Raw genomic sequence first — 17,479 nt, 5'->3', positions numbered from 1 at the left:
TACATGAGCCCCCTCGCCGCCATTCAACGCAAACACAACCTCAACATCATCTCCTACGCCGACAACACCCAGCTGATACTCTCCCTCACCAGAGACCCAGCCACCTCCAAAACCAACCTCCAGGAAGGAATGAAAGACGTTGCGGAATGGATGAAGCTCAGTCGGCTGAAACTGAACTCAGACAAGAAGGAAGTCCTCATCCTCGGACAATCCCCATCCGCCTGGGACGACTCATGGTGGCCCACCGTGCTGGGAACGGCACCGACACCCAGGAACCACGCACGCAACCTGGGATTCATCCTGGACTCCTCCCTCACGATGACCAAACAACTCAACGCCATCTCATCCTCATGCTTCAACACCCTGAGCATGCTCCGTAAGATCTAACCAGAAAGACGGTCACCAAGGCCCTCGTCACCAGTCGACTGGACTACAGGGACGCCCTTTACGCAGGAACCTCAGCCAAACTTCAGAAACGACTCCAGCTCATACAGAACACCTCCGCATGACTCATCCTCGACATCCCTCGCCACAGCCACATATCTGCCCACCTGAGAAACCTACACTGGCTCCCCGTCAGCAAGAGGATCATGTTCAGGCTCCTCACCCATGCACACAAACCACTCCACAACATGGGCCCCGAATACCTCAACAACCGCCTCTCGTTTTACACTCCTACCCGCCAGCTCCGCTCTGCCAGCCTCGCCATCGCCACCATCCCACGGATTCGCAAAACAACCACCGGAGGCAGATCGTTCTCCTACCTGGCCGCCAAGACATAGAACTCCCTCCCCGCACACCTACGACTGACCCAGGACCATCTCACCTTCAGGAAACACCTCAAGATCTGGCTATTCGAGCAGTAGTGCCCCGCCCCCTTCCCTTCAGCGCCTTGAGACCCTCGCGGGTGAGTAGAGCGCTCTATAAATGTATTGATTGATTGATTGATTTCAAAGTCAGCTTCATCATTATTAAAGCCATCATGACCCGCACCCCCCGTTTCTTGCAGACAAGCTCAGAATCCCTGGGGTGTCTCGGCAAATCCACATTCAGACCACGATCTGACTAGAGGCTAAGAAGTAGAAAGAGAAAACAAGACAGCAGCCTTTTCCATCTATGTACCCAAGATCTGGAGAAACATCTCAGTATCCGTAAGTACGGCCCCAAAGCTACCCCAATTTGTTAAACAGTTGAAGGCACACAGCGTTGTGCAAACAGATATCCACACATTGTGCCAAATGTTCCCTGGGCAAATTTTATCAAGAAACATAAGGTTGTCCTTTTTATTACACCAATGTATTAAATGTAAAGAAATCTAGACGTTGCTCTTGCCAGCTTGCCAAAGAAAACGGCATCCAGGGGTGTGAAGAAGCCCTTGAGAAGTGCTTGGTCATGGTGGCCTTCTGCATAAATCTAGGACTTACATTTTCTCATCGGTGTCGACAGGTTTGAACATTCCTAGATTCTGGATACAGCTTATTGGGCGTACCTAAACAAATATTGCAACTCTGTAACAATACTGTTCTTCACAGAAGCACATGTAGTCTCTTTGATTCAGACCATCAGCGGCCGCTAAAGACCAAATCAATAATACACCGAAGCACAGATTTACTAGGAGTTCACCCAATGTAAGGCAGCAAGGAAAGTTTATGTGCTGCATTGCACTACCTGGAGAGAGCAGAACTGCACCATATCTACAAAGAGCTGGTGCAGCCCTTGTCTCCATGCACTGGCGTACTTTGTGCAAACATGCACCAACACGGGTACCCTACCGCCTTGGTGAAAGGATATCTGCGTTAATAATAATAAATAATAATAAAAGAGCTAGTAAAGCGCCTGGTCACACTAGCTAGTGTGTCCCCGCACTGCTGCCCTAGGCGCTTAAGGTAGGGCTAACATTGAACAGGCTGAATTTGTGGCTCTATATCTGAAAGAGCCATGTCTTAAATTTTTTCCGGAAAAGGTTTTCAGATTGTTCCAAACGGAGATCCTGGGGAAGAGCGTTCCACTGTTTAGCGGTTAGGTAGCGAAAAGATTGACTCCCCATTCTCATTCAATACTGGGATTTGAACCTGTCCCAACCCCCAGGATCGTAAGGTCCTGGTCGGAGTGTAGGGGGACAGTAGGTTTTGTAGGCAATTCGGACCCTTTCCCAGCAGGATCCGTTAAATGATGCATAGAGCCTTAAAGAGAATTCTCTCCTTTACAGGGAGCCAGTGTATAGTGACTCGGGCATTCTTGGAAGAGGCTCTTCTAGGGAGCATCAGGACTAGGCGGGCCGACGCGCTCTGAATACAATGTAGTCTCTGAGCACTCTTGCTACTGGCTCCTATGTACAGCGCATTCCCGTAGTCCAAGCGGGAGGTTACCAGTGCGTGGACTAAAATTTTCCTAGCAGCTACAATGAGCAAATCAAGGGTCTTCTGAAGGCCTTTCATTATTCCGAAACACTTCCCTGCCACCGTCCTGGTGTGGTGGTAAGAAGAGAGCTTAGAGTCTAACCACATCCCCAGGTTCTTTACCTGATCATTAGGAGTGAGAGTGGTACCCAGAGTCTGCGGTCACCACTTTGGTGACCATATCGAGGGAGCCTTACCCACAATCACAACCTCGGTCTTACCACCGTTCAACTTTAGGCAGTTTTTTGACATCCAGACTGCCAGCTCTTGCAAGCATGTGGAGAAATTGGTGGCTGCCTCTTCATGAGATTGGGATAAAGATACTACTAGTTGCGTGTCATCCGCGTACGACACAACACTAATGCACAATGATGTCTGGCAAAGGGGCTATGTAAAGAATAAAAAGAGTAGGGCTCAGTATAGATCCCTGAGGAACCCCTAGAGCCATCCTGATTTTCTTAAAGTAGTACGGCCCATGGGACACCTGTCGGAAACATCTTAACCATTTCAGGGCCAGATTAGTCAGTCCTCTTTCTTTGAGGCGCTGAAGGAGTATTGGAAGGGCGACGGTGTCAAATGCAGCGCTGAGATCCTACAGAACCAATGCCACCGTCTGTCCTTCATCTACTTGTATGCGGATGAGTTGTGCCAGGTCTGCGTTAAAAAAGTAATGCAGTAACGTTGTCCATCTGGGCCAGTGTTTCTTAATTCATACCTGCAGTACAGGTGGGTGCAAATCATCCTATCTCTCAAGCACTCTCTGACATCCACAAATTCAACCCATATGTTTGAAAAACTCCAGTGGTGCCAATTTCTTGTTAGGCCAGTCACAGGACTGTTGACCTTAAAGAATGTCATCAGAAAAACGTTATTTTGGCCAAAGATGGCCGTAAGAGCACAGATAACAAAAGACTACATTGCTTTTAGTTAAAAACAGAACAAAAAATACTACATTGCATTCGGTTCATTGTCCTAACCATTGCACTGGGAGAGACACCAACTGGCACGATAGAGATATAATTTACAATCATAATCCATTGTAACCTCAATTCTCCTTTTTGCTCACTTCACAGCTCCAAGTTATTGTTTAAGTGAAACAATCATAAAGTGCTTGTGCATCATACAGGCTATCTAGGAAATCATAAAGTGCTTGTCCATCATACAGGCAATCTTAGGGATTGTTACATTATCTGGGGAATTGGTTTCATTAGAAAGCCTGTGTGTAAGCGGGGGTAGCCATGGCCTTCGTCTAACAACAGTAGACAACCATACAAAGGAGAATAACCAATAACTTATTTGAGCATTATGGTTGAAAAAGCTTTTCTTAAAACGGTTCTAAGGTGACTACGACTATATTACAAACAATTTAAAGACAGGGCCCATTGTAGAAAAGATAATAAAATGGATTGTCCCGAGCTAGGAAGTCATCTTTAAGGTGGCACTACAAAGGCACCACATTGAGAATAAAAGGCGTGAGACAGAAAACACAATAGGTGGGTGGGTGTCATATTTCAATAGCCTGTCTGCCTCTGCAATGTCTAAATCACAGATTTCTCCCTATCTGGCGGAGCCAGCGGTCCTTGCCTTTTTATATCCTTGGCAGATGAAAATTACATGAATATCTGTCTCTTCTATGTTACTGCAAGCTAGGCAACCCCGATCAGATGAGTCCGCCCACTTACTGGTAAATGCACGCAATGGAAGCGCCCCATGTCTGAACTGAAGGTATAGTTTCTTGGCCAAGAGTGGCTGAATGTCACCCAGAGCCGATTCTAGTCTGTATTGGTCACCAGGTTAGAGATAGTTCTGAATGTCAGGTTTGGAGAACAAACATGAACACACCAAGTTTTGAAGACCTACAGATATATGTTTATTCACCTCACCTTTAGGAGGGTTTAGGTGACTTCTCTTAGAAAACACTATCTAAGTTGTGAGGGGCCTGGGATAAACTGCTTTAAAGTAAAAGAACATGAGCGAGTTTGCAGGATGACATGCGAGGGACCCTTCCTGGCTGATTCGACCTCGAGTCACAGGAAAGCATCAAAAGAGACAACTGGCAAAATGTACTTGTGGCCGATTATTCCATCCTAGAGGATCCAACATCTACTTGATCATGGAATTTTATAATATGCTGGATCGCGGACGATAAGAGAAAAGAAACACAACAAATTAATGGGATTTATAGCACAACACTCAATGCAGAGACCAGCCGCACTTCAAAGTAAGTGTGACATCCACTTTAAGTTAATGCACACAGTGTGACTGCGCTGTTCCGGCTCACCATTTTCAACTCATCATGGAGCACTGCAAGGCGACCGCCATTCTCCAAACACAACCGTGAAGATATGTCCCAAGACGTTTCCACCTGGTTCCAAAAGTATTTGTTCATAGAAGGCATCCAGTCATCACAGCATTTTGGGATTTGGATCGGACTTGAAGGTGGAGTGTGGCAAACTACAAATACAGAGATAGTTCTAATATTTGTTAATAGTAAAATGACATTGAAGTACAAAAAATTCATTTTCAGAAAGCGGCTAAAAAATCTATTTTAGATTGATAAAACATTAAGTTACGAAAACAATTCAACATTCTGAGATGGTACTCCATATAAGCTGAGAGGCTGCAAATGGCGGTTCTAATTGGGCCAGAAGGTTTGTGTATTCTACAATCATCAATCTGAATTTCAGGGATTTTGCAGCAGAGCTTCCGGCTTAGTGACGCCCTCATCCCCTCCCCTACTGAGGCAAGTAAGATGGTCCTTATGTCATGCAATTGCATCAGCACATGTGTGAGGCACTTCATGTGACTAGATGTTTGAATCTCCAGGAAGAATAAACTTTTTGAGGGTGCTTGGTGAGAATCAAGCTATCCTCTGGCAAAGTGTGGACACACTGTTTGGGAAGAAAGTCAACAGCATCAAATCTGAAACCTAGAAACAGCTACAACTGGTGTCTGGGCTCAAATCTGCACATATATCACTCTCATGCAAGTTAACGAAAGGCAGGGAAGTGGAATACTGTGTTGGGGCCAGTCCCTAAACCATCAGCAGTTGACAGATCATGGCACGATGAAATGAAACTTGTCAGACACCCAGGTGGCAACTTTATGACAATTCAGACATGGCAAGGGAAACCTTTTTGCAATAACTACATGTTCTCTTCTTCTTCTTCTGATTGTAGGGTTCTTCCTCCATGGGTGCCTTAGCTACTCATGCTCAGACTACCACTCACTTCACCACTAAATGCAGGAAGGACAGCTTTTACATAGGACCCCACACAAGACAAGTGGGGCCTGACTTTCTCTTTCTTCCACCCTTTATTGACCTACCCCTAAGTGAGCATCACTGGAAGAGTACACAAGAGGATTTTCTAATGATTCCTACTAGGCAAGAGTGTAGTATGAGGCTTACTGACCACCTCTGGAAAAACTCCAGTGATGTATAAAAGGGACACCATTTGGGCCATTTCACTGTCCGCCCTTGCATCGGTCATACAAGCTCCAGTATCTTTGATCGTATGAGGCAACTCAGAGCTCACATCTGTATTTTTGGCCCTCTTAGGTTGGTTGGGATCCTTTTCATAAGTCCCTGTAATGTGGGCGATGGGACCCCCACCATCGACTGGTCACTGGTTATGAGCCAGAACAAGTCTCACCTCTGGGGAACTGGGGAAGAAATGAGATTTCCAAAACCTCACCTGAGAATACTTCCTCATGTGAAGTTATTCATGCATTTAACAAGAAAGGGGACCACACACTGAAGGAAGGTCAAAGCTGGTACTAAAAGAGAATTTTAATAAATCTTGAGAGCTATCAGCCGAGAAAAGTTAGGGATAAGTCATTCTCAGCAATACGAATGCAGGTTGGGTACAAAACATTAGATAATCTGACATTTCATCCAGCAAATAACTGGTGCAATGAAATTCAGGAAACTACAGAAGGTAGCTGGCAGACAAGACTTGCTAGGCAATTGAAATAAGCACCAAATTGTCTGAGAAGGAAGCAAGGTATAGAAGCTGCCTTGATTAGTAAGACATAGGTGCATGAAGATACAAGTAGATAAAAAGTAAAGATATTGGTTACAAAACACAAACCACTAACACTCTTCTCTCTATCACATTGTTTGTTGATACATTAATTAGGGTGGCACAGAATAAAGGGAGGGTAAAAACTAATTACCATACAATTTGACTTTATTGACCTACTTGGAGTCTGGATTATGGCTAAAGTGGAAGTGTAAAAACACCACCAGAAAAGTCAATTTTTCCTACAAATTGTGAATGGTAAAACAACGCATTAGATAATTCTTCCAAACTATTCAAATTGAAATATAAATTTGTGAGCACCGAAAAAATACACAATAATCAGTGAGCGGTTTCTTCATTTTCAGATCACCTACACTCAATAATAGAGTTAGTACGAAGGTGAAAGTATAAAAGTTATAACACAAGAGATGAAGAAAAATAGAATAGTGTCTACCACACGAGAGGGACTCATTCCTCCCATCACCATAGTTAGAATGTAGATGTATAAACTACAGTGATACATAAAAAATATGAAAGTGTTAAAAGTGTATCAGAAGAAAATAAAATATAAACTTTGGAGGTTTTGAGGAAAATGCCCGTTTATGGACAACTTAAGACCCCTCCATGACAAATTTATGAACCTGCCTAAGCAGGTGGGGGATCTTCTCTGACACTTACACAGACAAACGAACAGGAGAGTAAATCCGGTGACAGAAAGTCCAAAGAAAAGAAATGTTGTCATTCTCCAGGAGAAGGCTGTGTTCCAGAAAGCTGAAAAAAGGAGAAGAGACATACAGTCAGGCATGTTTGGTCGGTAACCAGTTGCAAGAAAGGTCTCCAGACATTTGTCAAGGCTGCTATTTGTAGTTTTTTATGGGGTTACAATCTCAAAATGAAACACTGTAGATAATGTAGCCATACTCCTCAGTTTACTAATCCAATAGCCATACCTGGATCTTATTTTATTCAATATATCAAATATAAAAGACGAAAGGCTGAGCCACCCACATTGGGGTTCAACTCTGTAACCACCAGGTTAGAGACAGTTTTCAGCATTAATATCACAAGGTTGAGGCATTTACATAGAACCCAGAAGCAGATCCAAGCATGCACTGTAACTTGATTAGACATTTTTGACATTATATTTTTTATGTTTGTCAAGAAATCAAAATTCTCCAGTATTAGGGTGTCTTTCATAGATTCACATGCTTGAATATTGACCGTCGTCGGAGTGGGATTCCCACGGTAAATAAAATAGCAATAACATACTAATAATATGTTCATGTAAAACATAACAGATGAAATATACATTAGAATACAGGCAGTAAATGCCTAGACATAATTCCCTACAGGAATAAATGAATAGAGAAAAAACACTTGTAGCCTATTCCTGTCATTATGTTGGTCCAAACTGTAGCCAATCAGGCGCCAGCAGCCCTCCAGAACCTTCTCCTCAGAGCTCAGCACCTCAGATTTTCTACCGCATGTCGTGTGTAAGGGGTCTCCCTGAGCTCTTCTCAGTTTTCTCAGTTTCTTCAGGTTTTCCTGTGCTTTTCAGAATGTCTACAAGTAAGAAATCTAGAAATCTCTCTTCAGACCTTGCTCTTCTCGTGGAAAGCTGCGTCTTTATTCAGAAGATCCACACAGTAAGTGTATTTACTGTCTTTACCCCGATCATGATGTGGGAAAGTGTAAGTTCTGTAGAACTTTCTCCACTAAAACTCTAAAGGACAGGGAAGGCCATCTTCTGTTATGGCTTCAGAGACTCAAATACAAGGATGGTGTGCTTTCTGATACTGAAAGTTTCACTTCTGGTCGTTCCCAAGCAATATCAAAACGTGGCAGTGTGCAGGAGTTGCCCTCACCTTTCATCAAGAGGAAGAAGATATCCCTCTCTTTTACCCCTGCGGTGTCTTCACCACTACCTACTACGTCCATGCCCACGAGACCTGGTTCTCAGGCAACTACTGCATCTTCTGCTCATGTTTTTGTGAAAAAACATGCTTCTGCATCGACGAAATCTGCCGTCTCCGGATCATCGACGACGACGACGTTTGCTTCTGGATCGTCGACGACTGTCTTGTCGACGTCATAGTCGTCGACGAAGGTAACACTTAGTTTCAAGACTGTACCGTCTGTCATTCGATAGCATCGTCGTCGACGAAGAAGCCTTCCCCATCGACGACCAAGTCATCGCCGACGAAGGGTGTGAAGAAATCACAATCGTCAACAGCCTCGTCGACGGCCCCGTCGACGACCGCACCGTCGATGACCGCACCGTCGACGACCTCCTCGCCGACGACCCCGTTGACGACTGCTCCACCGACGAAAAAGAAGTAATCTTCGTCGTCTCCGTCGACGAAGGCAACGTCGACGCCATTACCGCCGACGGCGGTACCGTCGACCATACCGGATTCTGCCAGTGTGGCTCCATCGACGACTTCTTCTACGTTTGCCTCTCTGCCTATGTTGCCATTGGCATCCACTGGATCTGCCGAGGTTGATTCTCTTCACCAACGCCGCAAGGTGCCTGTGGACCAGATTTCCATCACTAGTGATCCACAACCTCCCTCGCCCTTATTTGCCACAGACTTGAAGCAGGACTCGGAAGAAGATGTACACGAGTCTTTTAGAGCAGCACGTAGTCCATCTGATTTGGTCATCAAGTGCCAAGATTATAGTAACGATGATGAGGACCAATATTTCCAGCAGGAAACTACGCCGGGTCAAGCACCTACGGCTTCCACCACAGTGAGAGCGGCCAATGCTTTGGCCATTTTGGGGCATTATGACTGCCAGATGTGGGCGGACATGACAGCTTATGTGGCTTTGATTCCGGATGCTTCAAAGGCGGAGGCTTTGCAACATCTCCAAGAAGGAGAGAGAACATCGGAGGAGATAATTGATTGTGCGGTTGACATCGCCTGTACAGGTTTCCGGCAGCTCGCTGGAGCGGCTGTCCTACGTAGGCAGGGTTGGCTATGTTCTACATCTTTCCGACAAGAGGTGCAAGCGAAGATCCTGGATATGCCGTATGACGGCGAATCTTTGTTTGGGGTTCATGTTGATGAAGCGGTACAGTCCATCAAAAAAGACTCTGACACTGCTCGTTCTCTAGGAACTTTGCAGTTTCGGAAACAGCCCTTTCGGGGTGCACGTGGACGCGGCACCTCGTCTACTTTTCGAGGAGGAAACAATCAATACCGCTCCTACAACCAAGGCAACCAACGCTATTCTAACACCCAGCAGCAGTCTTCCCGACAGCAGTCTTCTAAAACGTATAGAGGAAGATCTTCTTACAGAGGATCTGCTCCCAAGCGACAATGACTTGCCTTTACCCAAAAAAGTTGGAGGTCGAATCTCCCTGTTCTGTTCTCAATGGTCCTCCATCACCTCGGACCGTTGGGTTCATCAAACTTCCTCCGCCCACTCCACCTTCCGGCCCACCACCAGCACACATCAGGGAACTATTACATCAAGTTTGCCTTATGATACGGAAGAGTGCCGTCGAAGTGGTACCCAAGTCTCAAAGGGGAAAGGGATTTTATTCCCGTTTTTTCCTGGTCATAAAGAAGTCTCTGGATTGGCGGCCGATATTGGATTTACGAGCACTCAACAAATATCTCAAGTGCCAATCCTTCCGCATGTTAATGCTGGTGGAGATCTTACGGCTACTCTCAATGGGGGATTTCATTGCAACTATCGACCTCCAGGACGCCTACTTCCCACGACATCGCAAGTAATTACGTTTCCGCGTGGGGCAGAGGGATTTCCAGTTCAAAGTACTGCCTTTCGGCCTACGTTCAGCCCCTCGCGTCTTTACGAAGGTGTTGGCTCCTGTGGTAGCTTTTCTACGTCTTCAGGGTGTACAGATTTTTCCTTACCTGGACGATTGTCTCCTAAAATCACAGTCTCGTACACAGCTGCTTCAGGACACTCGCCTTTGTCAGAAGGTGTTTTGCTCCCTCGGTCTATCCAGCAACATGGCCAAGTCCTAATTGCATCCAGCAACCTGCAAGAACTTTTTAGGGGCCACGTTAAATACGACTCTTGCAAAAGCATTCGTGTCTCAGGAGCGACAACAAAGGATTCTTCAATTGGTGTCTCTTTTGCGGACAAGACAGTCCATTTCAGTCCGGTTATTAAAATCATTTCTAGGAATGGAGTCATCGTGCATTGCATTGATCCCAAATTGCAGACTACGGACACGTCCCATTCAAGAAGAACTAGATGGACAGTGGCGTCAGGTCACCGGTTCTTTCAAAGACATAGTCTGTATCACCACCCACATGAGAGCGGCCCTCAAATGGTGGGCGCAGCCAGCCAATCTTTCGACAGGGTCGTCGTTCCTTTCCATCAATCCGGAACTTACTCTGACGACGGACGCCTCGTTGGAGGGATGGGGTGCTCATCTTCAAGGCCTGTCCATAAAGGGCAAGTGGACTTTGCCTCAGAGAGCCTGGCACATCAACAGGCTGGAGCTGATGGCCATTTTTCTGGCGCTCAAGTCCTTTCATCTCTTGATCCAAGGAGAGTCAGTCCTTATTCAGACGGACAACACAACCAGCATGCATTATATAAACAAGCAGGGCGGAACAAAGTCTCCAATCTTGTCGCATCTGGCGCAGTCGATCTGGGACTGGGCTCTAAGTCACCAAGTCACTCTCACTGCAGTCCATCTACCAGGAGTCTCCAACATCCTAGCGGACTCCCTCAGCAGGTCCACGTCATCGACCCACGAGTGCGAGTTACACCAACAATCACTCGAGCTGATTTTTCGGAGATGGGGGCATCCACCGCTGGATCTCATTGCCACACCACAGAACCGGAAAAGCCTATCTTATGCAAGCTGCCATCCCCACCGAGGGTCACAGGGCAATGCCCTTTTGATGAATTGGTGCAATCTGTTTGCTTACGCTTTTTCTCCAATCCCTCTGGTGCCTCGGGTATTGTAGAAAATGCGGAGACAGCCTTGCCACATTATTCTGATCGCCCCCAGATCGCCTCGTCAGGCGTGGTTTTCAGAGCTGCTTCTTCTATCCCAGGGCGAGCCCATCCGTCTTCATCCTCGGGTGGACCTTCTCACGATGGACAAGGGTCAGATTTGCCATCCAGACCCCTCCTCTTTAAATTTGTCAGCTTAGAACCTGAGCACCTTGAATTTGCTCACCAAGCCATCCCACCAGACTGTAGAGACATTCTCGCTCAGGCCAGAGCTCCGTCAACTGTTAAAACCTACAAGCTTAAATGGAAGAGATTCTGCCATTGGTGCGCAGCTGCTGGGGTCCATCCCATTCATTCCACGCCTGCGCAGCTCCTTCCTTTCTTTTTGCAACTCGCTCAGTCTGGACTCTCGCATTCAACTTTGAGAGTTTTTCTGGCGGCAATTTCCCGATTCCGCCAGGATGGCTTCACTTCACTCTGATCTTCAAGAATAATACTCCAATTTTTCAAAGGATTATTTCGCAAATTCCCACCGATTCGGCGCCCTCCTCCTACTTGGCACCTTAACATCCGGTTGTCGCAACTTATGGAAGCACCTTTCGAACCAATACACAAGGCAGACTTGAGGTTTCTCACTTGGAAGGTTGCTCTTCTCCTTGCGCTGACATCTTCTCGTCGCGTAAGTGATATCCATGCCTTCACTATCAATCCTCCATTTCTGCAGTTTCAACCTGACTGTGTAGTGCTTCGTACTAATCCCACCTTCCTGCCTAAGGTGCCTTCAGATTTCCACATCAACGAACCTGTTTTCTTGATGACTTTCTTTGCTAATCCACAGTCTCCAGCGGAGCAGCGTTTGCACTCCTTGGACATTAAAAGATGCTTAAAGTTTTACATCAGCAGAACAGCCCCTTTTCGCAAAGCTGATCAACAGTTCATAGCTTATGGGCGTTTCCACAAAGGGCGTCCAGTTACCAAACCTACAATTGTGGCTTTGGGGTGGTTCCGCTCCTTCCTTTCCAATAGATCTTTTCAGGTTGCAATACCACCCGCCAAATCCACCTCTCACCCGCTCACTTTGGGGGTTCCACAGGGATCATCTTTGAGCCCCACTTTATTTAATCTATATGTGAGTCCGCTGGCTGTGGTAGTCAAACGCTGGGGCCTGACAATGGTGTACTATGCGGATGACACGCAGCTGGCGGTCACACTAAGTGGGGACTCAGCTGTGGACGCCCTCAACTTCTGTGAGGGGCTACGTGCGGTGGCCAATTGGATGAACCAAAACTGCCTCCAATTGAACACAAAGAAGACAGAGGTGATGGTGGTAGGGAAGCAACCTGGATGGTGGAACGACAACTGGTGGCCTCCCGAGCTAGGAATGATCCCTTCTCCTGCTATGGAGATAAAAAACCTCGGGGTCTGGCTGGACCCCACTCTTAGTTTTATCTGCCAGACTAAGAGGGTGGCGACTTCCTGTTTTGGAATAATTAGGGGTATCAGGCCGGTGCTCAAATTTTTCGATGCCCCCACTAGACAGCTTGTGGTTCAGGCATCTGTACTATCCAGGATAGATTATGCCAGTGCCCTGCTAGCAGGCACGAATAAGGCAGAACTTATGCGGCTGCAACGGGTGCAGAATGCCGCCGCAAGAGCGGTATTAGGGCTGCCTAGACGTTCTTCAGCGTCTAAAGCATTGCATACGCTCCATTGGTTGCCTGTTGCACGGCGGATTGAGTTTAAGGTGCTCTGCCTGGCTTTTAAAATTTTGAAAGGCACGGCCCCACCTATTCTAACGAACCTACTTACCCCATATGTTCCCTCTCGATCATTGAGATCGATGGGTCAGAATTTGTCAGTTGTTCCTCGCTTTTTACTGAGCAGGAGTGGAGGCCGCTCCTTCCGAGTAATTGCCGCCAAATTATGGAACGCCCTTCCTAGTGAAATCCGAGCTCTCGAAAATTTATTACAGTTCAGGCGTGCCATCAAAACTTTCCTTTTTAATAAAAACCCCTGATTCTGTTGCATTTTGTGATGTTGTGTTTACCTTTCTTGGCGCCAGGACGCCCCTTTGCTGGGGCAGCTGTGCGCGGTACAAAAACCATTAACATAACATAACATAACATAACAATTGCTCGTTGGGTTTCCCCGGCCATCGCTTTCTGCCATCAACAGGCAGGCAAGCCTCTACAGTCTTTAGTGAGGGCCCATTCTACCAGGGCGATGTCGTCTTCAACTGCCCTGTTTGCCGGTGTGCCGCTGCATCAGATCTGCAGAGCAGCCACGTGGTCAAGCAGGCACACGTTTACGAAACACTCTTGCCTGGGTGCCATCAACAAAGCAGACACTGCAGTGGGACAGGCTGTGCTTCACAATCTTTTTCAATAAGGTGAGCCTCTGTCTTCCCTCCTCCATTATGGTTTACCTTATTACTGTATGTCTTGCATGACTATATATACATATTTGGTCTTATAAGTCTATGCATGTGTATCATGACTGGGAAGTTTTTCTTCAGATATTACTGCTTTCTATTCTATATTCAAGCATGTGAATCTATGAAAGACACCCTAATACTGGAGAAGAACAATTGTTACTTACCTGTAAACAGGTGGTTCTCCAGTATTGGTGTCTTTCATAGATTCACATATGACCCACCCTCCTCCCCTCAGAGGCTCTCTTCTCCTCATAGACTCTGTGGTCACTCTTGTGCTACGAAAATCTGAGGTGCTGAGCTCTGAGGAGAAGGTTCTGGAGGGCTGCTGGCGCCTGATTGGCTACAGTTTGGACTAACATAATGACAAGAGTAGGCTACAAGTGTTTTTTCTCTATTCATGTATTCCTATAGTCAAAGTCAAAGTCAAAGTCAGATAATTTATATAGCGCGCTACATACCCTGAGGGTCTCAAGGCGCTTGAGGAAGGATGGGGACTTACTTGTTGAATATCCAGGTTTTAAGTTGCTTTCTGAATGCTAGGTGGTTTTGAGTGAGGCGAAGGTGAATGGGAAGTGAGTTCCAGGTTTTAGCCGCCAGGTAGGAGAAGGATCTTCCTCCCATGGTGGTTTTGTTGATGCGAGGAACAGCAGCAAGGGCTTGGTTGGAAGAGCATAGCTGGCGGGAGGGTGTGTAGAAGGAAAGTCGCGTGTTGAGGCATTCGGGTCCAAGTTCGTAAAGTGCTTTGTGTGCGTGGGTGAGGAGGCGAAAAGTTATCCTCTTATTGACGGGGAGCCAGTGGAGGCTTTTCAGGTGACCAGAAATGTGGTCTTTACGCGGGATGTCTAGTATGAGTCTGGCTGATGCGTTCTGGATGCGTTGGAGTTTTTTCTGAAGTTTTGCGGTGGTACCGGCGTATAGGGTGTTTCCGTAGTCCAGGCGGCTTGTAACCAGTGCGTGGGTGACCGTTTTTCTAGTTTCGGTGGGGATCCAGCGAAATGTTTATTTGAGCATGCGAAGAATGTTGAAGCAAGATGATGAAACTGCGTTGACTTGTCTGGTCATCGAGAGTGAGGAGTCCAGGATGACGCCCAGGTTCCGTGCGTGGTCCGTCGGGATGGGTGCTTTTCCAAGGGCCTCTGGCCACCAAGAGTCGTCCCAGGCGAAGGGGGAGGTACCTAAGATAAGGACTTCTGTTTTGTCTGAATTCAGTTTCAGACGGCTGTGCTTCATCCACTCGGCTACTTCTTTCATTCCTTCATGTAGGTTGATTTTGGTGGTGTTAGGGTCATTGGTGAGTGAGAGGAGTGTCATCAGCGTAAGAGATGATGTTGAGGTTGTGTTGGCGTGTGATGGTCGCGAGGGGGCTCATGTATACGTTGAAGAGGGTGGGGCTAAGAGAGGATCCTTGTGGCACGCCGCAAATGACTTCGGTGGCTTCTGACTTGAACGGTGGGAGGCGGACTCTCTGAGTTCTTCCGGCAAGGAACGAGGTGATCCATTCCAGTGCTTTTCCTTGGATTCCGATGTTTCTGAGGCGTTATAACAGGGTGCTATGACAGACTGTGTCGAAGGCTGCGGAGAGGTCGAGGAGGATGAGGGCGACTGTGTCTCCATTGTCCAGTAGAGTTCGAATGTCGTCTGTTGCTGCGATGAGTGCGGTCTCAGTGCTGTGTTTGGCTCGGAAGCCGGACTGTGAGGAGTCGAGAGATTTGTTGGTTTCGAAGAAGGCGGCGAGTTGGTTGTTGACAGCTTTCTCAATGACTTTGGCCGGGAATGGAAGGAGCGAGATGTGGAGGTAGTTTTTGAGTTCGGTGGGGTCAGCTGTGGGTTTTTTCAGAAGGGCGCTGAGTTTGGCGTGTTTCCAGCTTTCCGGGAAGGTGGCGGAGTTGAGGGAGCAGTTGATGACGTCTCGGAGGTGTGGTGCTATGATGGAGTCTGCTTTGTTGAAGATGTGGTGAGGGCATGGGTCTGTGGGGGATCCTGATATGTCTAGGCATTTACTGCCTGTTTTCTAATGTGTATTTCATCTGTTATGTTTTACATATACATATTATTAGTATGTTATTGCTATTTTATTTACTGTGGGACTCCCACTCTGACGACGGGGAATATTCAAGCATGTGAATCTATGAAAGACACCAATACTGGAGAACTACCTGTTTACAGGTAAGTAACAATTGTTCATATCTTGCAGATCATATGGTCTTTTGGTTTTAGTTTAGATCTTGGGTACCCACAAACATTTTCCCAGGGGCCAAAAAGTATGGTTCTGTGGTGTGATTGAGGGCGGAACTGATGCCAGCAGAGTAGGGGCCAGGGGGGTAGAAGGTGGGTGTAGAGGAAGCGGATCATATACATGTTGCACACAGAGATTTATGGAGTTATTTTGAGGGATTCATTCCATACTTCCCTCTAATTTAAGTCCCTACTGTAGGAGGGTAGGTCCTGACTATGGTTGCCCCCAACTTTTTGCCTTGTGTTTTAGCTGGTTTTTGACATAGTTGGCCTGGGACCCTGCCAATCAGGACCCCAGGCCTACTGCTCTCTCTGTAAAATGGATTCCATGTACCTTTGGTACATATCTAATTGGTACTGGGCGACCTTATCAGACCCTGTAACTCAGGGCATAGGTGTACCCAGGGCCTACCAGGGGCCGCAGCATGTATTATGCCACCCCTGGCTGGCCATCTAAATCTGACACAACTGGCTGCACGACAGCTGGGGCAAGGTGGTGTAATCACCCTTTGCTTTAGATATAGTATACCTATATCTAACCCTAAAATGGACACATAGATTCCTATCAGTCACTCCTATGGCAGGCCTTAACAATCCTGAAGGCAGAGTGCTTGGAATCATGTGAGATGGTGCTCTGGCATGAGCTGAGCCCATTTGCAGCTTGCGGAACCAAGTCCTAATAGCTGTTCCATGATAACGCATACCATATACTCTTAAGTGCATTATAATCCTCGCGGTTATATGCCAACTCTGGTATCGCTTTATCAAAACATGTCGAGTAAGGTGTCATACGAATTGGAATACTAACCCCTCGCCAATTCTGGCGACGGGGTTAGCATTCCACCCTTCTAGAGGGACACGACATGTATGTAACTGTGAACCCCGGTTAAAGTTAACTCAAGCCTCAGCATCACAAAATGGATGCTGCCACCACAGACACAAGTCTGACCTCCTGCTGCTGGGAGTCCTTCCAGCGAGGAGAGCTTGGACAAAGGGTTTCCTGTCAGGGGCGGTGCAAGCACCATCCCAGACAGGGTTTTGTGTATCCTGGGTAGGCAGGGCTTTAGAGGAAGGTGACTGCAAGTGGCACCCCGGTGCTCACTATGCATAGGCCGGCTTGAACCAGTTCCAGGGGCACACTAGCCCCTGAGCTGGGGAAAGTCCGGCATGGGAGAGGGGTGTAACCACCCCCCTTCCTGGTCCCACCCATGGACAGGACCTAGTCGCGTACCAGCCCCTTTCTTTAGAATAAAGGTAGGAGCGGGGACCCTTCCAAATTAAATCATCTTTGAATCCTGAAACTACTTTCTACGAAAGGAACTCAAGACTTCTTCTCAAGATTTCTCCCTTGTGACTAAGGAGTAGTCACCCTGCATCTGCGGGCACCCACTAAGTAACCTGCGGTTTGCTGCACGTCCTTCCTCCAGAATCCGACCGACCAGCAC

At 47.0% G+C, this 17,479-nt stretch overlaps 1 protein-coding gene across 1 annotated transcript in view; it reads right to left on the bottom strand.

Annotated features, from left to right (window-relative positions):
• LOC147700664 (uncharacterized) overlaps window positions 1–17,479 on the bottom strand; it is a 90,137-nt gene that overhangs the window by 24,066 nt on the left and 48,592 nt on the right. The window contains exons 2-3 of the mRNA XM_086929727.1: window positions 7,100–7,192; window positions 4,681–4,853 (exon numbers count right to left, since the gene is read on the bottom strand). Of these exons, the coding sequence (XP_086785853.1) occupies window positions 4,681–4,853; window positions 7,100–7,192 (266 nt within the window). The remainder of the gene's footprint in view (window positions 1–4,680; window positions 4,854–7,099; window positions 7,193–17,479) is intronic.

This window comes from Lissotriton vulgaris, chromosome 7, assembly GCF_964263255.1.
Source record: "Lissotriton vulgaris chromosome 7, aLisVul1.2, whole genome shotgun sequence".
Classification (NCBI taxonomy): domain Eukaryota; kingdom Metazoa; phylum Chordata; class Amphibia; order Caudata; family Salamandridae; genus Lissotriton; species Lissotriton vulgaris.
This window is presented reverse-complemented; position numbering and strand designations above follow the sequence as displayed.